This window comes from Melozone crissalis, unplaced genomic scaffold (genome assembly GCF_028551555.1).
Source record: "Melozone crissalis strain CALT ecotype California unplaced genomic scaffold, PUWL_Pcris_2 ptg000027l_1, whole genome shotgun sequence".
Classification (NCBI taxonomy): Eukaryota; Metazoa; Chordata; class Aves; order Passeriformes; family Passerellidae; genus Melozone; species Melozone crissalis.
The window spans coordinates 41,554,442-41,578,990 of NW_026535805.1; the positions used below are offsets into that span (position 1 = coordinate 41,554,442).

The 24,549-nt window shown below is 36.6% G+C and overlaps 1 protein-coding gene across 1 annotated transcript in view; it reads right to left on the minus strand.

Moving 5' to 3' along the window:
* The window catches only part of ENPP1 (ectonucleotide pyrophosphatase/phosphodiesterase 1), a 52,768-nt gene that overhangs the window by 2,323 nt on the left and 25,896 nt on the right, over positions 1 to 24,549 (minus strand). Inside the window, exons 7-24 of the mRNA XM_054279464.1 lie at positions 21,239 to 21,318; positions 19,811 to 19,930; positions 18,556 to 18,665; positions 17,353 to 17,418; positions 16,974 to 17,046; positions 15,201 to 15,309; positions 13,934 to 14,065; positions 12,271 to 12,302; positions 10,900 to 11,027; positions 10,064 to 10,133; positions 8,011 to 8,098; positions 6,995 to 7,170; positions 6,452 to 6,503; positions 3,915 to 4,069; positions 2,460 to 2,595; positions 1,576 to 1,656; positions 943 to 1,075; positions 158 to 314 (exon numbers count right to left, since the gene is read on the minus strand). Of these exons, the coding sequence (XP_054135439.1) occupies positions 158 to 314; positions 943 to 1,075; positions 1,576 to 1,656; positions 2,460 to 2,595; positions 3,915 to 4,069; positions 6,452 to 6,503; positions 6,995 to 7,170; positions 8,011 to 8,098; positions 10,064 to 10,133; positions 10,900 to 11,027; positions 12,271 to 12,302; positions 13,934 to 14,065; positions 15,201 to 15,309; positions 16,974 to 17,046; positions 17,353 to 17,418; positions 18,556 to 18,665; positions 19,811 to 19,930; positions 21,239 to 21,318 (1,898 nt within the window). The remainder of the gene's footprint in view (positions 1 to 157; positions 315 to 942; positions 1,076 to 1,575; positions 1,657 to 2,459; positions 2,596 to 3,914; positions 4,070 to 6,451; positions 6,504 to 6,994; positions 7,171 to 8,010; positions 8,099 to 10,063; positions 10,134 to 10,899; positions 11,028 to 12,270; positions 12,303 to 13,933; positions 14,066 to 15,200; positions 15,310 to 16,973; positions 17,047 to 17,352; positions 17,419 to 18,555; positions 18,666 to 19,810; positions 19,931 to 21,238; positions 21,319 to 24,549) is intronic.

Genomic DNA, 24,549 nt, shown 5'->3' on the forward strand with positions numbered 1-24,549 from the left:
TGACATAATTCTGTTTGCAAAAGTACTGTCTTCTCTCTCAAGATGGGCATGTAGACTGCACCATTTTCAAAGGCTTTAACCAGTTAATTACTGATATCCAACAAAACAAGCTCCAGCCTGACTTCAGAATTTTCTGAGGGCCAAACAGACTACTTACTGCACAGCTTTCACTGTTGTCTTCTCTGTGAGGTACAATGAAAGACAAGGCATCTAGAGACCCTTCACACTCCAGAGGAGTTTCAGAAGTATTTTTACAGCTGGTCAGCACAATGAAGAAGTGAGTTGGAACTAGAACTTCTGAATTACCACGGTATCTGAAATATAAAAGATCTCTCTATAAATCCACCAAATCATACTTGCACAAAGAACTTACAAATTACAACATTCAGCTATATTCAATTTTATCAATTCACCTACTTTGTCCAAGGAAAACTTAGGTCTGGAAGGAAAATTCCAAACCACTATTTTTGAAAATCAAGTTTGGCTTGTAGACTAAATAACAAGTTTGATGAGGTATAACAAATTGATTTGCCATAAAAATGTGTAAAACTCCAGAGGTGATGAAGAGTTCAGCCCAAGTCCAGGAACCTCTCTGCCTGCTAGCTTGAGCCAATTTTGCTAACTCGTGTAACCCACAACTTGTAGTAGAACACTGCCAGCTCAGGAAGTTTCAACCATGCCACCAGGAATAAGCCCTTTCCTTGTGCTCTCCTAGAGGCAATGGCAATTGCATAAGTTTTCAGGATGGTAGACATCATTCCACATGCAACAGCTTCTCTTAAACTCCACCTTCAGTTTTAGGATGACACATTTTGAAGGTGCATTTTTCTCTTCAGGCTTGTTGCTTCTTTCTCAACTTTTTGTCTCTCTGAAGAAGGATAATTACTCACAGACCAGTATTGGAAGAAAGAAATAAAGGATTCGAATGTGAAAAGTTCTCACCTTTTCAACTTTTCTGGGGTATCATAGAGCCCATCAGAGTCATAATCAAACACTGGACCACTGACTACATTGACACCATTCCTGGCTGCAGCATATTCAGGCAGGAGGTGTTGATGGAAGTAGTCCCATAACACTGAAACACAGTAATGGAATCAGGAAATAATCTTCAAAATAGAAGCTGCTAACACTGAAACACAGTAATGGAATCAGGAAATAATCTTCAAAATAGAAGCTGCTAATACAACTCTGCAGAGTATTCAGTGGAGTATAAACAGACGTGATAAGCTAGGAAAACAAATTCTACAGATGTTTGCTGTTGTTAAAGGTTGCATACAACTGAGTAGCAGCATCCACTGCACCATGTCCTGACACATCTAACCTATATAGTATTTTAAATTACAAATAAGAATTGAACAGTACTCCATTACAATACAGGATATCCCTTATTTTCCAGGAGAAGTACCACAGTTATCCTTCTTTTCCACCAGGAATATGTTTATTTTCTCTCAGCCAACCATCTCATGTTCCCTCTCTCCCAGGAACCAGGGGTCATATGCATGGTTTGGAAGCCAGCACAACACCAGCAGTCTTCTATTCAACTATGGACATAAAATAGGCATACAAATAAAATACCTTTAAATGCAGGATACATTGGCACAATGTTGCTGGTAAGCAAGGCATCATAGTGAGGTTTCTTTGCATCTGTCATAAAATCTGAAACAAAAAAAGGCCAATTAATTATATGGATTCGTTACTTTAAACTTGCATTTTCATGCTTTTAGTGATCAGTGCATTAACATTGAGATGCAGCTGACCTAACTTCATTTTCCAAAACTGGTGTGGGTGTAAGTGCTGACTTTCAGTACCTGCCAGATTCCACCTAAAATAAATAAATTTAGTAGCAGCAGCAATTACACTTGTCAGATATACAGATGGCAAATTTAATGAGATTTTAAAATATCAGGACAGGCTTCTGAATTGTGGAGAGAGAAATAAAGTTCATTAATGTCAGGCCAACCCTCCCTGACTGCAGAATCTAGACTTATCCTAAATATAGGATTCTGTTGAAACTTTGCAAACTATGTTTGATATGGATATTTAAATAACCTGCTACTTGGTATTCAATGAGTAGAGTAAATAAAATACTTCCATGCGAGGTCAGCAAGAGTTCACAAACAATTTATCTATGTATACAGAGTGAATTTGCATTTTACCAGCTTGCTGGACTTCACTCAATGTCTACATGTCCCTCCCAGTTTCTTCTGTGAGATGCCACTTTAGAAGCATGATAAGTGCTTCAAAATTTCTGGGAAGTACTAAGTGACCTTGGACAACCCCACCAACTGCTGAAGCATCTAAAGTGTTTTCCTTTCTCATATGCTGAAGTGAACTTCAACAATTCAGCAACTACTGCTTTGTACTCTGATTAGGTACCAAGAACACCTACAAAAGACTACACCTGCTACGTTACAAACCATGTACATCAGACATGCTATACAATATAGACAAATACTTACCTGGAGGAGCAAGAAATCCATAAGTTAGGCGAGGATGATTGTTGTAAAACAAACAGGTCTGGTTATGATTCTGTGAAATACGAACATCTTTATGTAAACAGTTGGAGGCAGCTCCTGTAGAAGAAATCCATTTGTCCTATTGAACAAGAAGAAAGTATCATTGTGAAAGCTTACAATAAGTATCATTGTGAAAGCTTACAACTTACAATAATTCTCTTGGTATGAGGGACTGCAGAAATTCTAAATATTTGGCTGCAGCTGCCTTTAAGAGTGTGAAGGACTTAACTAAGATGCAATAATTTTTCCTCTTATGCCAGTGGAAAACAAGCCTTCCTATCCCTTCATATACCTTAGAAATAAAGTGAAGAGAACTGCAGCATTTTATTCAATTATTACATCTTCTAAAAGATAATCTAGAGGTCTCCATTTCAGACAACCTGATTTACTGACAGATAGACAGTCTCACATAATTGACAGATAGATGTGTGGGCCACTTGTTAAAGTAACTGGTTGCTTCATGCTGTTACCCTCAAAATATTTAGGATCAAGTAAATCTTCCCAAAGTTTAGCCAAATTTAATTATAAGTCATTATCTAAAACCTATGATTCCCAGATAATCAAATTTAAAAGTATTCTCTACAATCCTAATTCCTTTTAAGCATGATCTGGCTTCCAAATTTTCTGTGAATGGGAAAGGCCAACTTGAAAAATCTTTCATTCATCAGATCAGTACTCTACTCTGAATAGGTATATCTTAAGCATAGGGTTCAGGACCACAAAGACCAGCTTTATTTTCACTGATCTCTTTTTTTCACCAATCAGGATTATATTCTGAGAAAAGCATCATATCAGGGCATGAACAGTTCAAGATGGTCCTGAGATTACTTTTTTAAAAGGATCCTGCCACATTACAAACTGCTTTAAGACTATGAAACCCACATTGAGGTCAGTTTTATGGACAGCACTGCTGTAGCACTGTAGACTGCTATAGCAGACCTATGCTACCAGTGCATTCTCCTATATAGGGTTCTATACCAATGGCAATGGACTCCTCACTTCCTCATGGATCTGCTCAATCTGGGGGCAAAACTGTTTCACTCTGAGAAATGGAAGAGTCAAAGCCGATCCTTATTGGCATAGCAAACCTCACACAAATTTCCGCTTTATATCTTATGTGGTTCAGCTTAGTTCCCTGGGAGACAACATCACAGACCCATTTCAGCTGCAAAAAGAACTCTAAGATAATTGAGTCCAGTCACTGACTGACCATCACCTTGTCAACTAGACTATGGCACTAAGTGCCAAACCCAGTCCTTTCCTGGACACCTCTGCAGATGGTGACTCCACCACCATGGTGACACTTACCATGAGCAGATTTAAGAAGCCTTCAGGAATAACTGACACTCTAGATTTTTACTTTTCAAGGCTGCTTCTAATCTTCCTTCTTATACTTACATCTCTGCCAACAGTGTATGTGCTCCACAGAGCCATCCTGTAGTCCCTGCTGTACCCGCTCACGTAGCGGTAATGGTAAAGGAGGCAGTAATTATGTTTTTTCTGCAGAACCCTGGGCCGTCCGTAGGGTAAATTTAGTTTCTCTGTCTTCTTAACTGCAACAAAAATAGTGCTTATTTCGTTACATTTAATACTAGTTGTTAAACACCCTTCTCTTTTATACACCTAAGGCTGCCTTAATTTTCAATTGCCAAGCAAACAGAAGTCACAGAAATGGGACTATAAGTTTTCATTATTATATCAAAGGCATAGTTTCTATACTAGACAATAAATTAAGTGATGAAGCCAGTAAAAATTATTTAAACTTGTACTACAAAACATGTGTAAATGTAGCTTATGTACAAATTAAGCTTGTATTAGAACCAAAACCTTTTGCTGTTAAAAACAGAAGATAAATTCAAGTCACAAGGTTAAACTCTTTGTTGACTTTATGTTTCAATTTAAAAACGTGGAATCTGCTTTTATGTAATATTTAGATGGGAGAGAAACCAATTCTGGTGATTTGAAATTACTATTTCAGCAGAAACCACACCGTTGTATGTAAAAATGCATTTGAAAGACTAGGAAATACAGAGGTCTAAGTAAACAATACAGTGACATATTGGATTGGATTTTCAGCTGTGCAAGAGCTCACTACTTTGCCTTTCAAAATTCAAGTATTTTCAATCATTACATGACTAAAATTATAAAGAAGCTGTCAAAGTATATCGTCCATTAAATAGGTCCTCACCATCCACAAATAATTATGCAGTTTTAAGGCAAATGTGTTACATGGGGAAAGAAATTGAGCAATAACGTGCAGGGTTTTTTCCACAGTACCAAAAAATGTGAAGATTATGACAGTTACTTCTCCACCCATAAGGGAAAAACAATTCATATTTTTTTCATTAAAGTAAAAATGCAGTTATAATTTTTTGTCCTTACAGACTGTCAAGTTGTGACGATCATGAGAGAACATGCAAACTGAAGTAACTAATAAATTCTATACATTCTTAAGGCACTTCTAGGCTATTTACTAGAATTCCTTCATCTGTGAAATGCTTTAATATCTGATTAGTTCTTAATCAATACAATTCACAATGAAATTATTACTGTTAAAACAAGGCTATACCAGGTCTCACTGATAATTCAAGACAAAATCCTACTGCTTCAAAAATGTAGGTTTAGAGCCTTAAGTTCCTATTTCTACAAAAGAGAACTGAAATATGTTATTGTATCTTGTCAAGTTTCTTCAAAGCCAGGTAAACAAAGTCCTCAGAGATGCCAGCAAAACTCCTGGCACACTTTGGAGAAAACACATTGTACTACTCTAACTGGATTTTGTTTTGCTGCTCTCATGAGTGTTACAATACTGAAAGACTTACTTTAAAAGGGTTCTGGGACATGTGGACATGTTTTAAAATTATGACCTGTCATTAGTGGAAAAGATTCAAGAAAGCTCTATCCAGTCTTTGTTTCAGGACAAACTACACAAATCAACAGAAGCCTTGAATTAGCTCTGGATAAGCAGCAAATACTGGACCCTGCCAGTAACTGGCATTTATGTCCAGTTCTTAACAATAGTGAGCTATAGTGTGGTTTTGCCCAATATAGCTTATTTGCATAAAACCTCCAAGTTTTATGAACATACAGACACACACACACACAGCAAGGTCTCTATCAGCGTATTTCAGGCAGCCTAATATTCTTGATATCATCTATCAAGACATTAGCACCTGGGACTAGGTTCCATTTTGACTTACAGTTTTCATTTTTACGTGCTGTTTTACCTGTTTCATGCTCAAAATAGTTTATTTTGTTTTATGACTCAGGAGCACATCTACAGCCTTGCAAACTGCAGCTTAAACATGGCACGGGTATGTCCAATGAATGGAAATAAAGCATAAGTAAAAGAAGTAACAACTCAAGACCACATAACAAATATGTCAAATACTCCTTATGCCTCTTTAAAAGTACGCTGCCATTACAGGTATCATGATTTGCATTGATTTGCTATCAGGTACTTCCCCATACAACACTCTTACTTCCCATTCTGGAATGCTCATTACTTCAGTACTAGAGAAGTCAAATGTAACAGATAACACATATGCCATAAAGACACACGTATAAGGATACACATTTACCTGAGAGCAAATGGTTCAGGAGGACTGTATTCAAAAACATGAGAATCATAGAATGGTATGGGCTGTAAGAGACCAAAAAGACCATCTAGTTTCAACCACCCTGTCAAAAGCAGGGACATCTTCCACTAGACCAGGTTGTTCAAAGCCCCATCCAACCTGGGCTTGAACACTTCCAGGGGTGAGGCATCCACAAATTCTCCAGGCAGGACTATAGTTCCAGCAAGTATTTCAAAGAATTTTAACATAATTTACTTGAGAGTTGCTCAGAAGTTTAAAAACTTAAAATGTTTGATGACTAACAAGTTTTTGTTGTTGTTAGCTTTTTAATTTTATATTATTATTTGAAATTCTTACCTTCTGTTTCGGTAAGGTTTAAACGCTGATAAAAATCCCTTACTGGCAAGCCCTATAATTACAAAGAAAAAGCAGTGAGATTCTAGAAAGCACATTATGAGTTGGTAACACCCTTAAATGTAACTTCTGCCTTGCAAGTTATACATACACAGAACACATGTACTGGAGAGGAACTACAGGGAATTTCCAGTAATAAATCGGTTTTGCCACAAGCAAATCTACAGGCTTGAAAATCACAGTCCAAACACAATATTCACAGAACAGAAATTTCAACATAATTAAGTGAGCCAAGCAAAAACTGAATGCTTTCCCCATCAAGCTTCTGTGGGTTTTTTCCAGGCTCTTCAGAGATTCATGTGAGTTAACATAAGCAATCTGCAAAAAATTAATACACAAATACAGGATAGAACTCATTAACCCCAAACAAGAGTTGATTTTGAAACCAATAGTAAGGGACTGTAAAACTATCTGGAGAATGCAAAGTTCCACTCTTTAAATACAACAGACTTCTGCCTCCACAACTTTAACCATTTTAGTGCTTACCCCTGTCCTGCAGGAGCAGCCAAGGCTCACTGAAAAGGCTCTTTCTCCCACCACAGAGCATTCAGAAGGATGACTTGTTTCTTTGGGATGGTGGGGGGTGTAAACAGGGTGCTTTAATAGATGGTTTAGGCGCCCATGAGTTCCGTTGTTTGGGGCTGGCTTCACACCAAGCAAATCTATAAAAGAATTCAAGTGATATTAACAGGAGGAGAAAGATTGTAATACACAGCTGATTATATTGTGCTTACCAGTATGGATGAGTCAAAGCTTCACTGCTTACTGCTCAAAACACCCAAGAAGAAAAGCAATGTAACCTCTTTAAAAGGGGCCACACACATTCTTAGCTGGTGTTCAGTATTCTGTACTGAACACTAGTCTTCTTGTAAGGTTGAGCAGGTTGCTTGAATACAGCCACCAATCTCAAGCATTTGCAGTACTCTTAAGTATTTTCTGGATCAAACTCTTTGGTATACTTTTCTTCTCCCAGAAGAAGTATAGTTTCAAACCAGAGAGAGATGTAGGCAGGAAATAATGGAAAACAGGTGAGGACCTCAAGGGGAATAAATGAACAGAAAGTGGTAGATCTAGTGACAGACTTATGAAGAAACCATGAAATACAGAATGAAGAACGAAGACAGGAATAAGGAGTCACAGTAACATTGTGTTTGAAAGAGGAAGGAAAGGAGGTTTCCCTTCATGATGGTAGAGACATTCTGAAGTAGCCATTTTTAGTAGTGGTGAGTCAAAGCACCAGGTCTGGAAAAGCCAGAGGAATACACAGTGTGACCAGTGAAAAAAAGATAGACAAGGTAGCCAGACCAGTAGATCCTAAACTGCTGTTAGTCATTTAGAGATGGCCCTTTCTCAGAAAAACAAACAGCTGATTTGTGAAAATAGCAGCAGCTCTTAAGGATGAGTTTCTGAGGACACTTAGCAATCTGTTATTAGAAGATTTACAATGCCCAAAAGATATTATACTTTACTGAACAAAACTGACGCCCATCCACTGTACTTACCACACATTAAATTATATACTTCAATGTTTTCAAATGGATCAACTTGAGTACCAAATTTGAATCCTGGTCCAAAACCAATAAAGATAGCCTAGGATTTACAGAGAAAAGTATAGTGAAATTCTGTTTAAGACAAATGGAAATGAAAATTATCTTTATACTCGGAGGGCATTTTCTTCCAAGAAATTAATCTTGGAATCTTAATCTTTTTACCAACACAGTATGTATCAAGTCAAAATCATGTGTTTTTCATTTTTGAAAAAAGTAGATGTACAAGAATAATTTTTTAAATAGTAAAAAGTACTAGGAAACCCAATTCTGTCTCACTGTTGCCTTTAGCCATTCATGATGTCCCTTGCTCTTCTCTGCTTTTGAAGAAATTAAAAGTTATCTTCTTAAATGCTTTAAAAGAATTAATGGAAATGTTGATCCAAAGTAACCATCACATATCACATCCTGTAAACAATTTGGAAGCTTTTAACTTGGGGCCCCAAAAACATCTGTTGGTAGCAATGCTTTAAGTGGTTTAAGCAATGGTAGGATCATAGGCTTCCATGCCTGGTTTGCAGCTGTTCCTTCTTGCACCACTTCCCAAGCTGTACTGGACCTGATCCAGGAATGCTGCCAGCTCAAAAACCTTTCCTTTTTTTTTTCCTGCTGGCTCTTTTCCTTCTGGCTCAATTCTCCAACCTACTTGACACTGCAGCCACACAAATGTTACACCAGCATACTGCAGGGTTTGCAGCATGAACAAAGAGGCAAGGGCAACAAATGCTTAAGCTCAACTGCTGCCGAAAATATTGTTTTAAAACTTGTCCTCAGTTATTCAGCTTATTTTTAATGATGATAAACAGATTGCACACATCTGTGGTATCAAGATACTGAATGACTGATGGATGTTTTACACTGTATAGGACATCCCTGGATAAGATCTCCAAGCTCTTTGCGAACAATGCAATTGTCTCAGATTTCATAGCTGTGTGGCAAAAACAGAGCCTAAAACTCAACTCTTAAGTCCTTTCTTTGAGATCAAAGCATAACATAGGGCATTATTTTGCAACTGTTGATACTAGAATCTGCAGGCTATTAATGTACTCAACCAGCCTAATTTGAACCAGATGAGGCAGGGACACGCTACCTCCTTTCTGTTGTTTTTGGTTACAGAGTATGAAATACTGTTATGCTGCTATAATGGTGGCCACAAAAAGGATAAATTATATCTGGTTTAGGACTTGTTAGGGGTGCGATGAACTGGCAATCCCAAGTGTGGCAAAAAAGTTTGAATAGAGTCAGTCTACTGAAAAAAATTTACACAGTCAAACTACAGCAGAGAGAGATGGAGTACATATGGCATCACGTGGCTTACTGATTGCAACCCATTACTAGAAATACTATCAGCAGGTTTTCCATTGTCAAATCAGGGAAGAAATATACAGGGTAAATTGATGGGTAGGAAGAGTAAATTGATACAAGATTAGGACTTTTTAAAAAACTGTTTGGTGCTGATATTATATAACTCTACAACACATGAAAAAAAAAAGGCTTTTAAGAAAGAAAATTATTGAAAACAAGTTTCATGAGAAGACCTACAAAGTCCATGTAATAACACAGATTTCTCTTTTAAAAGTGTTTACACATATTCACTGTAATAGTTCCAAGTACCTCACAATGGTATGTGGATTTTATTCTTGAAAACAACTTTTTTGAAATCAAGAATATTGGCTTTTGTTTTATTGATAGCAGAAACTAAGGCAGAGGATAGTTTAAGTGATTTTCCCAAGTTAGATGAAACTGCGGATCAGATTTCCTGTTTCACTATGATCTCTTCCCATTTCTCATTAAAGAGAAGTTCAAAACTCTCCTTATTTTTATGGGTTATCTAGCACATGACAATATCAGTCCTATAAATGTTTTATTTCTTGAACTGCAGATGGAATAATATCACAGATCTTAAATCAATCAAACAAACCAACAAACAAACCTCAACACCCAGCAAACACAGCATTTGAAAAGAGAGGGAACTAAAAATAAGAGCTAACAGAAGTTTAAACCTCACCTGCATATTGGGGAAGCGATTGTCTGAGCCATGGAATCCACCTTTGCAGCTTTTAATCTCAAGTGGTTTTCTATTAAAAATACACGGTTTATATAACTCACAAATCACATCAGCATAAAGCACATTCAGTGATGATGTATTTACTTCTCTGTTAAAAGATACTTAGAGGATTATCCATAGGGAATAAGAAGTCTTTAGTGTTTGGGAAGAGAATGCCTTTAAAATCAGAATAGTAATTTTCTCTGCAAATGTTATCCCTTTGGAGTTTTCATGTGTCTTTCAGAGTCATTTAAATTCAAAGCACATGACATATGAAATAAAAATTTCATTTCAGGCTAACAGATAAAGCCCTGAAGTATCACAGAGATGCTCAAAATTAATACCATTACAACAGACACCACTGTGCTTGGACTTGTAAATTCTTTAATCAAAACACATAAAGTAATGAACTACCATGGACTCAGTAAGTTCAATGATTGACAAGACTGATTTAACCTAGAAATTATTTACATGTTCTGTCTTCATGGACTCACTTTGGAAATTCCTACAGCATGGCAAGATATGCTCAAGTATCTGAGAGTGAGGACTTTAGTTTCTAACCTGCCACTACCTCCATACCCAGCAGGCAGAATATCAATAGCTGCCAGTTTAGAATTTAGCCTCCCCAGGCCAGCAAAACCTGCAGAAAAAAGGCATGCATTGTTCCTTTGCAATGTCCTTTTGCAACAACAAATAAGAATATCACACTGTAACAGCTATCACTGAACTCTAAGCACTTGGAAGAGAAAACAATAAATTATTTGTTGTACGTTCAGGTACTGAGAACTGAAACTTACCGAGCAAGCTGCCATTGGGAGTCTAAATAAAAGTGCAGAGGTTCAATGCGGTCATTATAGGAATAATGGAAACGCTTGGGCAGCAGCTGCTTCATGTAAGCTTTGAAAGGCTGATTTGGTTTTATGCACTGCAATGTTTAAATTAAAACATAAGGAAATTTTGGTGAAATGCGTATTTTATGTCATGCACAGTTCTTACAAAGCACATCAATTGCAAATGATCTGCAATAACTTCCACTAAGAACAATGTAACTCCACCAGGTTTGGAGTCATAAGATCTGAGACATATGAATGAATACTTAAATCACAAATACTGACTGGATTTGGATTCAATAGTTACTAAAATATATTTAATATTGCATTATGGGACAAAACTTACTTTTTTTTCTTACAGCCTACAGTTGTATAGAACCAAAATGTACTGCAGAGAATTAATAAAGAATTACACTAAGACATGAATATCACAATACTTTCACAAGTGATAAGAGATTGTCCAATGCAAAAAGTCTACAGCTTTGTAATAGAGAAGGTAACAGACATTTAGGATTTTTAGACTGATCACACAGGGACAAATGAACTTTTTATGAACCAAGATCCATTAATGATTTTAAAAAGGAAAAAACTCCAAAATCTCTACTGTAATATTGGAAATTTTGAATACTGAAGTCATCTATACAAACAGCATTGTTCTCACCAGCAACAGTGTTTGCATAAATGAGAGGCAAACAGATTACAGTGCAGGGATGAGAACAGAAGCCAGGGACAGAGCAAAAAAGCAAACTCATTACACTGCAACTGACATCCTCCCCAAAAAATAAAATTCAATATCCTCTCTCAAAGCTGTTTATCAAAAAGGTGTGAGCAAGAAAATCCTGTGTGTGTCTTGGCAATAGAGCTGAGCTTTACACTGACGTGGCCCTCAGCTAGTATGGTCCAGATACACAAGTTCTCCAGTTGGAAGAAAACCACAATACACGTAATATAATACAGGGAAATGAACACAAAGCTTTAGTTAATGCACAACCCAATAGCTGTATGTCACCTTATTAAAATTTCACCTTCCCCTGTGCGGAACTACTTTTGTTATTGTTGCTGTTGACCAAAGGTAGCACGCAAAATCACTTAGGTTGGGAAAGACCTCTGAGATCATCTAGTACAACTATGACTAAACATCACCCTGTCAACTAGAAAAAATTCTTCCAGATGTCCAACCTAAACCTCCCTGGTGCAGTATAAGATTATGTCGCCTCATCCTGTCACTGAATCAAAGTGCACATAGTATGTAAGTTGCCCAGCAAACAGCTAATGCTATAACATACTTGTAAATGTCAACAGAAATTAAGCTAGAGCAACAGACAAAACAACACTTACCGTGAGGTTTCTGACAATGCCTTCATAATTAACTGGAAGAATCATATGTAAGTATTAGTCACCTAAGTTTAAAAAGATCAGATGTAAAATGAAAACATTCCCATCACGTAATACAAATGAAAAGTTTCAATAAATTTCTGGGTGTAAGAAATTATTTTTCCAGAGTGAAAACTATATAGAGCAAGATAATCCCTAAACTGTCAAGCTATTGCTTTTATAAAATTTCAGTTCACCCTCTCTTCCCCTTGATTACTTATTTACAGTTTTAAGTTGAAATTATGTTAGTTAAACTTTAGTTAAATTTATTAGTTAAAAGTTAACTATACTTACATTTAAACTATATTAGCCACAATTAGAAAAATAATCCAAGAAGCAAGTTTTCAGAAAAAAGGCAACTAAAGGCTGTGTTAATCAAGGTGAATTTTTCTTTGCTAATAAGCCTTTAAAGAAAAAGACACAAGTGCAGCTACTAGGACAGCAGTTTTGTTTAGCAGCTATCCTTAGAAAGAAAGCCAAACACCAGCTGGCTAAGTTTCAGATGCTTAGGCTCAAGCCAAAAGGGACCATTACATCATGTAGCTTGACATTTTGTGTAACACAGGCCCAACTACACTTCACAGTTACTCTGTCCTGACTCTGATATCCAACACTTGACTCAAGTACCTAAAGGATTACCCTGGCAGTAGAACCATTCATAACTCCTGCACAGATACACGTTGTGCTACAAAGACAGCTATGCTCCCTCATTGTAACAGAGCACACATCCAAAGCAGGAGATGCACCACTTCTCCTCTTCCTAAACTTCTCCAGGGAGAACCTGACACTGCATTTGACTCCCATGTTCTCCAAGTAAACATTTAAAACAGTTTAGAATAGCATCAAGCAGTGAAGTAAACAGGACAAAGTCACTGGGGTTGAGGTCTACAAGTCTTAAAAGGCACAGAGAACAATAATCTCAACATAAAAAAACCCAACCCACCACAAGAAAAATGCTATGAAACATGAAGAAAGCTCCTGCACTCAACATTAAAAAGTACTAAAAATTGCAGGGATTAAATGTTTGCCTAAAATAAGACTGCTTAACAAATCAGAGTTTAAAATCTATAAGTATTCATTGATATTTTTTTTACTCCATTTTATTATTTATGTTTACTAGCAGTTTACCCAATTACTGAGTCAGGCCATTAGGCCAAGTTTTTATAACGACGATACATAATACTCAAAATAATATATAAATGATAGCCACAATTTAACATTTCTCTGAGATAGAAATATTGCAAATTTATGAAAAACTTAATAAATTAGGAAGTGAGGTGAGACGTGAAGGAAGGATTTTTGGGCTGTCTTGTGCATGGGTGATCTTATTCGAAGGAATGCCATTCACAAGGCAGGAGGCTTTTGCAGTTGGTAACTCTGAGGCAGCCCATAAAATGTTTTGGTGTATTTGAATGTGAGATTCAAATATACTTTCAGACTTGGAAAGTCAAATGGTCTTTAAAAACACAAGTGTACACACTACTCAGTATTTCCTCATCATTGCCCAGATTGTAGCTATGTGGCATTCACACAAATTTACTAATGGAATATGTGCATCCTAAGTTTGTTTTTGAAAAGTACAAAAACATATAACCCAATAACAAAAGTTAGTTTAGCAACTACATACAAGAGAAATACTCATCTGGAACATTATTAGGTCTAAGGCGAGCTGCAGGACCGGGTACAACTATGAAATCTTGGACATCATCGAGATAGCTGTTCAGATACGCTGTTTTTCTGCAGCTCCCTACTTCCATCCCTGTAAAAGGAAATACATTTTCTTTTAAAATGAGAATATCAGTGTAGAGTCACCTTGCTAAGGAGGCATGTAACTTTAGCTGTAGATGTCAGAAATGTAATTTCTCTGGTGTTTTTATCAGCAATCCCAAAGCATCTGACCCAAGAAGACCCTAATACACATGCACAGAAGATAAAAAAACAAGCACAGATAAACAGTATCAGCCAATTACTCGGCTGAGAAAGATTCTCCAATTTAATAAATAGACAAACTTTCCTCTCTAAAGGGAAAAGAACTCTTATGAGCCTAAGAACAGGAGTAATGGTCAGACCAAATATTAATTCAGGCCAGTAAGCTACCTAACAATGTTCAGTACCTATCTAAAGAAATAACCAATAGGCACAGAATTATTGACTGGTCTTTCTCCCTGTGCTCTTATCAATTTTCAGAAAGGGACTTCGAGTTGTTTATTGCATTTAAACTCCTACTTAAAATAATTCCTGGCAGGTTTATGCTCCATTAATGTCATAATTTTTATAAGCCTGTACAGATATTTGCCTTGCATCATTCCCTGTGGCAAAGAGCTTTGCAAGTCAATTTTGTGCTGCATGAAAGAGTGGTTATATTTCATTTGTCAAGAAAAGAAGTAGAAAAAATGCTTAAATACGTAACATAGAAATAACTCCAGATATACAGAAAAGCTAGACAAATAAATCAGAGTTTCATATTCACAGTCTTCTAATAACATATAAAGGAACTGATAATAAAAAGGAAGATACAGTTTGTCTTTTCAGTTCCTCAGCAATTTGTAAACTGTTGCTGTGCAGTGTAGTTAAAAGACAGAAGAAAATTAAATCTATTTTTTTAAAGTTCACATTTTTTATTCTATTTCTTTCATCATCTGGTAATAGTGACAAAAGTAATTAGAAATAAAATATGAAATTTACTTAATTCCTTCCTATGTTCTCCACTTCTTTACCCCTTCATAAAATAGTCTCTCTTAGACTGATTAGCTGTCATATAATCTTGATAATATATTTTATACATATTACTTGCTTTGTTAACCTTGTCAGAAACATATAGGTATAAATTCAGAATATTACTTTATAAAGGCAGTTCTTCAAAGTTCTGATATATTTTATAAAATCAAATTTACCATGATCTGATATAAAAATAATGTTGAGGCATTTATGCAAGTTCATTTGCTTCAGACCATCCATCAGCATCCCTATTATTTTGTCCACTCTCTGTAGTGCCATAATGACCTGCAGGACAAAAATAGGAAAGTAAAGTAAGTGTTAAAATTACTGTTAAATGTGTCTAAATAAAAAAGAGAGCCTGCAGAGTGCATATGACCTGCACTATTCAGAGTTACCTCCACCTACAGAAGACTGGCTATATCTACACTATACAGCACTTAGCCCAATCTTTTTCTGCATACTGCACAATGACACAGCTACACATTTTTATGCGCTATTTCAATTGCAGATGCTTTTAAAAAAAGGAAAAAACCCAAACAAAAGTATCAAACAAAAAACACCTCAGATTATAACCAGTGAAGGTGGTTTAAAGCATGAAATTGAGGATGCTTGCTGCATTGTGCTTGGGCACAACCAAGGACAGCAGGGAATGACAAAGGAGGCAGATACTGATGGGCTGGATAGAACAGAGGAAGCCAAGCCTGCAATACCCTTCCTCAAAGTGCCTGTTGGGAATTGCAGCAAACTGTCCCTGAAATTGTGCTCTGGGACTAATATCCAGTCAAACTAATTTAAGGAAACTGAAAAAGTCAAATAATGAACTACCAGTCTAGCACTGCTTGTGATTAGGGGTCTGGGGCCCCAGGTCACTTACAGAGGTACAGCACTGGAGCTACTTCTGAATACTTGCGAGGTTAAAAAAACAAGTGTTTTCCAATGAAATAATTCTGTCACCTCACTGAACTACCAGTGCAAGCTGTCTTGCTTTGTATCAACAAAGAAGAGATGCTCCTGCAGAGACTGTATGCAAATCCTCAGGCTACTTCTCTCCAGAGCAATCCTGACATACAGAACTTTAGATCCACTTATTAAGCAAATAAAAAGATAACCAATTTAATCATGTTCCCTATACTCTGCAGTTCCAATTATGTCTGCTAATTCCTTACACCAACAGCAACTACTCACAGCTCAGGAGGAATTGGCAAGAGCTTTTTTACTCTTGTCACCACTGAGGCTAAATACCTACTTATGATGCCTAAAGTCCTTCAAAATGGGAGAATTTTACAAAGGTCCTGAATTTCCAAGAACTTTTTCCTTTGAATTTTTCACTTTGGTATTTTAAAATGTAAAGTTATTCAGTACTTTTTAAGACAGTAACAGTCCCAAAGACTTCTTACTTGTATAATAAATCATAGACTGTGATAAGGCCAACGTTCCTTTTACCTTTCTCTTTCTGAGAAGGCATAAATTATAACTGCAGGGAAATAAAGGCAAACTCCACCTAACCTTAGCACAGAGACTGGGAGGAAATGAATGACAATTGTAACATGAATACTTCACCACCACATCTTGGACATTGTTATGCAAACCTCTGTTCTTGCTAAATCGAAATTATACAAATCTTCTGTTCCCATTCCCCTCCCCTGCCAAAAATCAACATGAACCATTAGTAAGTAGGAGCAGATAAAAGAAGATACAAGACATACCCAAACATACATTGGTAATTTAAAAGTTATTGAAATAAAGAAAATGAACATTAGGCATACTAAATAGGCTAATATATGCTTTATGTCAATGTTAATCATGGATGGACTATCTATTAGCAATTTTTTTTCCTAAAAAGCATACTTTACATAATCTCAGTTAACCTAACATGAATTATGGAACTTATAGGGTCAGAGCAAAGTGTCAAGCTTAAAAAAAAATTATGAAACTACAAAATTACTTACTCCACTGCTTACTGGTCCAAACTTATGGCCCGAGGAATCTGGTTCTTCTAAATACAGAGTGTAAAAGTGTGGTCTATATCAAACGGTACCAAAAATGTAATATTTTACATACATGTTGAGACAGTTTGAAGAGATTATATTTCAACAATGGAGATCACATATTGGAAACAACGCTGTTATTCAGAGGAAAAACACATTAAACTGAGAGATGCAACTTAATTTAAAAAGTCTTCAGTCATGGGAACAGTTTGCCCTAAATAATATTTTAACACTGTTACAATAAAGCAAAAGATATTGTTTAAAACAAAAATTGTGTTTACAAAGTAATTCATTGCAGTACCACTCAAACAGGAACTCACACCCACAAACGTATATCTACCTTTCATCTTCAGGTAGCTGCAGCCAGCGAAGGACAGTCACCACTCTTTCTTCAAAGGGGATTGAGCTGCATCAAAATAATACAATATCAACCAACCATGTGTTTCCAAGAGCTAAATCTTTTAGCCATACATTACCAGAAAATCACTGTGCTTTAGCAGAAAAAAAATTCATTACAGGCTTTTTAGGAGGATACAAATTTATCTATCCTACTTGCCTGACTCTACAGGAGTTTATGGCCTGATCTGAATCTCCCTTAAATACTGGTTAGAATAATGCTTATTCTAGTAATGCTTATACTTATCATACAAAGCAAATAATTGGCTTCAAGGTGCAAAGTCACGTGCAGGCTTTTATTTCTATATTATGTTTTGAAAAATTGCTAGTTTAGGAGTAGGGTTGGGTTGAATAAAAGTTTTTCATACTATGTTACAAAGTAGATCTCTGCATCAATTACTGAAGTAAACCAACAATAAGCACATTGACCTTGAACAACAGGAGGCAACCACAAAGTAAGTATTCAGTGTTTAACACAAGTTCAAGTAACAGTGCATCATCAGTTCCTAGGGAAGAAAATATAGGCAGAAAATCAAGATCAAAAATTCCATCCTGTAGGAAGGGTGTATGGAGAGAAAATGATACTAAGATAGAAATGAGAAGCCTGATTTCTTGGGCAAGATTTGAGATTATTAAATAAATGGTGAAAAACATTTTCATTAAGCAGAAAATGTTTAATTGCAGTGAAGAGCAATCACTGACTAAAATATGAGTGCCTTAGTATTTTCAAAATCTGCAATGAAAATAATTTTGAATTGGAACAGCTTACCACAGTCAACAGTAAAACTTTAGTTTCCATAGACAATATCACATCAAATTCTGATCCATTCACTCATGAGAAGTTTGGCTTGAAATATTCTACACCAGCCACAAAAGGTTTGTATAAACAGAAAGAGTAAAGCACTAGAGCTTCAAAGCTGGTTATGCTTTTTACACATCTTACCATTAAAACATTCCTTGAGGAATGAAAAGATAATTAAACAAAGGCTCTACATTATACTGAAACGAAGTTAATTGGATCCTAGCCTTTTTTCCCCATTGTACAAAACTATTTAGAAAAGTAGGGGAAAAGTATGCCTTCTCTGGAATCTGTCCCGCTGCAATTGTTAAAGTCAAATATTCCTCCAAGAGAAAGGCATTTACATACCCATTGTATATTTCATACAGGTTTGGAAAGGTTCCATTCACTGCTACATCAGATCCAGGCCAGAAGAAGGTCCCTGCTTTCAGCCCTTGGTACATGGCTGTGAGCCAAATCTGCCGGAGAACATTCACCATGGTTAGCACCCGTCACCGAACCAGCTGAGAGCGCGCCAGGCCCACGGCCCCTCACCAACTCCACACCCTCCAGCGAGATCAGAACCCAATCATTCCACAGAGCTCTCCAGTCCATCCTGCCTGGCATCACTATCTGCAGCCCAGCTACACCCTGTAGGCTGATTCCTTGTGGCAAACACTCGCATCCCTGTTGCAATGCCATGGAGAGCCAGGACAGAGGTAGGAACCATTGGCAGAAATGCAATGGTGGAACCATGGCTGAACACCAGGAAGGGGAAATGTCTCAGAAAACAGTGACAAAAGAAGGGGTGGGAATATTCCAAGGACCTATGTCCCACACACTCTTGACATACAGAAACAGCATTTTGGTCAGCTTTTTTGATTTTACTGCTGCTCTCAAGGTTTACAGATTTATGCCTTCTGCATCCTTCCTGCCTAACTCATACATCACTCTACTCTTAGTGGCCTGCAAGTTCTACACCTGTGTGTTGTTTCCTCAAGGAAAAAAAGAACAACCAAATAAAACAAAACAAACAAAACTAGCAACAACAACAAAAACCAAACCACAACAACAAAAAAACCCAGTCTTCCCCACACACTAAATATTTACATCTCGTCCCTTGCTATTCTTTAGGCTAGCGCTCACTCAAATTTTTCCATGTCACTTCATCTCCATGGTGATCTCATCAGTTTTGCCATAGGTATATGATTGAGCTGAGATGATTTCTTTTAAAACCACATCTTTGGACTTAGAAGAAATTTAAGCAGAGCATAAACCTTTACTAGTGCTTCTTATTGCTCAATCTTATTGGTCTGTTGATTTCCTCACAGAAGTTAACTGCAAGCCCACTCATAAAAACAGATGAAAATCTGGTAGCTAAATTAGCTATTTTAAATCAGCATTTTCCTTAGGGAAAATTCCGTTTGAGTTCAACAAAAGCTGTTACATTTTGTTTCATTTGTTATTTTTTGGCTCTAGTATCGCAATTCCTAGTGGTGCTGAGTAACGCTTCTTGGCTGACTTAGAATTACCCTCTGTCTTCTTTCAACATCACTATGCATTCAAGGCATATCAAGTAACATAACAGGGTGATGTAGATTCTCAGAAGGGTGGTAATACTTACAGGCTGGCCTTGGTACCACTGTGGGTTAAACTTCTCCTGACTTTTAAGGGTGAAGGATGCGTTTCTTTTGGGGTCATACATCTTGTTATCAATTATACCATGAGATTCAGGATACAGCCCCTGTAATTGAAAGTATCCCTTGTTGCAATGCTCTAAAGAAAAAGAACCTTCCAGCTACTCAGACATATCCTTCAGACAAATACATCCATTGAATAGTCACTCTGCTGGTGACTTCTACTCCACCAGTAGCTCAGGACCCAAATTTAGCAGCATCATCTCTCATTGCATCCAAGCCCTCCCTTCCAAACCTTATTTGCTTCTCAGTGAGATTTAAAAAGTATTAGGCACTGTTCTTTGGGATCAAACTGAAAGACACTGCTTGAATTCACACATTTGTTCTATCTTTAATACCAAAGATAAAGCAATTATCTATGCTAGACCTCCATCGCATGAGCAAAAGCTCTAGTTCTAGAAAATCATTACATGAGCAGTCAAAGAAGTGCAGGCACCAGGTCTTGGGTAGTCTTAGCAGACTTTTTGCCCTGTCTTTAATTAGACTAGCTCATTTTTACATTTATAATGGATAAAACACCACCACCATTAGGACCTTGCTACTTTTCACAAGAATAAGGAGTGGAGACAAACCTCTGCACTGTACACCTCACATGGCTGCTGGGCATGATTAATGACTGTTAGTTGCATATTCAGTCATGGAGATTTGTGAGAGTTACACAATTAAGCACCTCATTCCTGACCTTGTGCTCCTACCAAAGGTCTTGACAAACTGGGAAGACAAGAAAGTGCAGATCCTAGTATTTGATTGAATTTTAGTTGTGGCATGATGAAACTAAAGAGAATGTCCTGGATTCCAACCCTGTATTTGTGTTGAAAACCTCCATTTTTCTTTTTCCTCCTACATGCAAGAGGTGTCAAATTTACAAGATCAGCTTTGTGACATTTCTATGAAGGCTTAGGTACAGTCCATCACACAGAGCCAATCTCAGCATGATGCTCAAATCTTTCCTCTCATTACATACCCTTCTTTTCATCATGCCAGGCTGCCTTAATGAAGTGGAATAAGGTTGGCAACTTAAAGCAGTTAGGCTGCTCCCACTCCAAGAGTGGAAACTGCAATTTAGTGCAAATATTTACACCAATGAAGAGTTGTAAAGTGATGTGAACTTTTGGCTGTATGGGATTTTTCACAGCTACTCTTGGAAGGACTGGATTTACTAACATTAGATCTGGCCACTTAGCTGTAGTGTTATTTAATAGCTGTTAACCTAAGTTACATAAATAGAATACATAATTTTTCCTATTCTGAAGGGAAAGCAAATTATTTTAATAAATAATATCAAAATATACTATTCCCTTGGAGAAAACTTGATAATGAACAGTAGGGGAAACATATTATATAATAATTCTTACTGTGACAATGGAGTAATGGTTGGGAAAGGTTTTTGAAGGATACACTGGTCTCATACTGGAAGTGTATGTTCCACATTTCCCTAGAGGAAGTAACAAAGAAAGTTCAGCAAAATTACTGAAAAAAATAACTTGCAAGTTTCTCTCATGACAATGTATAGCTATCAAAAAAAAAAAAACCTAAACCATAATATATTTCCAGAAAGTTTTCACTCTTCAAAATTGTGGACTTTAATACTTAAGTTTTCTTCCCATATTAATTTACAACCTGACTAAAAGCCTATTAACACAAATTTTATATATGTCTAATGTCTGACTGCAATGGTCACATGAGCAAAACCTACAACCTTTGTGAAAAGCATGTACAGATAGGAATGAAAAATTAAAGAAATCACACCCTCCAAAGTTGCCCTGGGATGCAGTAAATGCAGTCTGCAGCTTGAGACCAATCAGACAACCCTGGGTTCTCCCAGAGGAGAGGTGAAGTGGCCACTGACACAGTGGTGCCTGGCTCTCTAAGCCATCTGTCAAATCATTGCTTGTTTTGCAGTCTTCCTTTCTTGTCTGTGGGGCTTTTAAAAAGTAAAAAAATAAGCTCTTATTCTAGGATGAATGTCAAAGTTTTCTTTATCTCAATATACAAATCATATGGCTTTAGGGAGATAAGCATACAGTATTTGCTAGTATGAAGAGGCATTTGCTAGTATGAAGGCCAAAACAACTGGGCAAGCCTTACTTAAGGGGTCTAATTTTCCATCAGCAAACATGTGGACCCCAGTTTTCAGAAAGAAAAAAAATGCTTTCATGACAACTTAAAAAATACCAAAACTGTTTCAACAGATGCTAAAGAACCAAAACTAATGACCCCATAAGAAGAACATCACTGCATCATCTTTACTGACTCTGGGTAATTATATATAATATAAATAGAATAGAAATTAAAGGTTTCATAACATAGGAAGTGTTGCATCAAGGCACTTTGAACTCATTGGATTGGGGCTTCAACTAGATTTCAGTTGAAATAGTATATTTCAGCTAATCAGGATAAAAGAAGCCAGGCCAGAAAAATATATCCTTTCAAGTCATACAGGCACCACCTCCCACACTTGTGTTCTGTAAGTAACTAATAATCACTTGCATCTTCTTTCATTACTGGAAAACACCTAGCACATTGCAACTACTTCCAAATCTGTTGTTGAGACTGTTTTCCAAAATCTTAGTTTTTTGATGTGGGTGTCTGGGGAGGTTGTTTGTTTTTTTTTCTTTTGTTTTGTTTTCCCTCGCTTTTTAAAGTAATAGAGAAACACACTTCAAAAGTTTGCCAAAAATCCTAGGGAGTTTTTGCTAGGACTTTCCATCAGAGATACCGTTATTCTTTTTGGCTCGTTGGCTTTGTTAAAGATGTTTTAAGACAAAAGGATCATTTATCTAAAACTTAAAATATCACAGCATAATTGTATACAAAAATGTCTTCTCTGAACACCACATGCTCACAGCAAGACTATGCCTTGCTTCACTAAAATCCCTCAGCTCCATGCTGAATTGTTCATCTTTCAAATAGCAGGGAGAGCTAAAACAAAACATGGTAGAAGTGAAATTATTATAGTCTTACAGGCATCTACTCTGACAGATTACTCCAAGGCGACACCAGAATATCGCTGTAAGCATGGCTGAATTAACAGGACCAAACAATGGCAATATTTTTATCTCCTGGAATTCTGCACTTATCATCAAATGCTTTAAAGATGAAAATACAGGCATTTAGCATGGTCCTAATTTAACACAGAATCAGGCAGTCCCATAAGTTAGTGAATCTGAGTAGCTGTTCACTGCTTTGTAAATGCTGCCATTCTTAAATTCTTTTTGAAAATTTAATAGTCCTATAAATGGACAACTATGAACTCCAAAATTATTTAATACAATTTTTCAGCAATAGTCAAGCAATTTATTCACTATTGTTACCTGCCTACGCAGAGGAATAGATTTCATTACTCTTTTCTGAACAGTGAAGTCCTGCAGGAGTATTTACTCATTCATAGAGAAGTTTATTTTTACAATATGACTGCTTCCACCATTTTTGGACACATGGAACATAAAGCACATAAGAGATTTGAAGCCACAGGCCCTCAGAGTGGATGTACACCTCAGTGACACCAAGTTTCATTAATGAGAATATTTTTCTCTTACTAAAGAAAATTTGCTTTATCTGAGCATTTCACCAATTTTTTACTATGAGGGAAAAAGCAAGAAAACTGAAGATTCCATAGCACATTGTATAGCAAAGCCCTTTCAGCATTTTATCAAAAACTTATCCAGAGTATTTTAGAATCATAAGCATAATGCAGAATTAATACTTGCCCCCAGATTGGGGCAAGTATTTTGTTGGATATAAAACATGTATTATTAGACAATCTGATATTAGAATCTTTTAAAAATACATGTTTTGACAATCAAAAACCTTGTAGCTGTGGAGAAGTGAAATTACTTTGATGAAGATACAAATATATTTGTAGTTCTTAGTGGTCAGGATTTGTCATGGGCTCAGTGCAAAGAGAAGTGCAAGTTAATTACAGAAGTCAATGAGAGAAGTTCCACTGTAGTCTATCCAGACCAAAGAATGAAAAAACTTTACATGTGTAAGTGAATACCACAGACTGGAAGTCCTACAGATGCTTTGTGACACTTCTATCTTGTATCTCAGGCAGAGCTTGAATAATTTGTACTAGCCAGCCTCTCCTAGAAATGTCCCAGAAATTTTCTCCAGTTTATATTTTTTATAACTGCAGTTATATTTTTTATAACTCCATCTAATGAAAACTTTGCAAATGTCTCATTTTATTCTAGCACGGGAAAAAACTAAAAAGAACCCAAAACCTCAGATACATCTGCAAATTGTTATCCTCTGGAATGCTTCAAGTTGTAACAACCACTGTGTAAAAAAGCAAGTATTTTTATTGATTTATTTTTAGTCAAACTGAAACCAGGCACCCCAGGTAGTAATTTCTGAATGTCAAGAAGATTGGCATATTTTTCAGACAAGAAATACCATCAGTTCTCTACAGACCACAGCCAAAACAGAAACAGGAAAAGTAACTAAAATTATTTAGACACCACCAAATCAAGTAAGACACTAAAAAAGTTGGGGAATATTTCTTCTGGAAATGTTTGTTAAATTAAGGTTTTCTTGGATTCATTACATTTCTACCAGCCCTTCTATATCATCTCCTCTTTCTCCAAATATAATCAAATGCTTTTCATTTCCCAAGGCCATTCCACCTAAATATGAGATGATATGCACTATAGAGTAAAAAGGA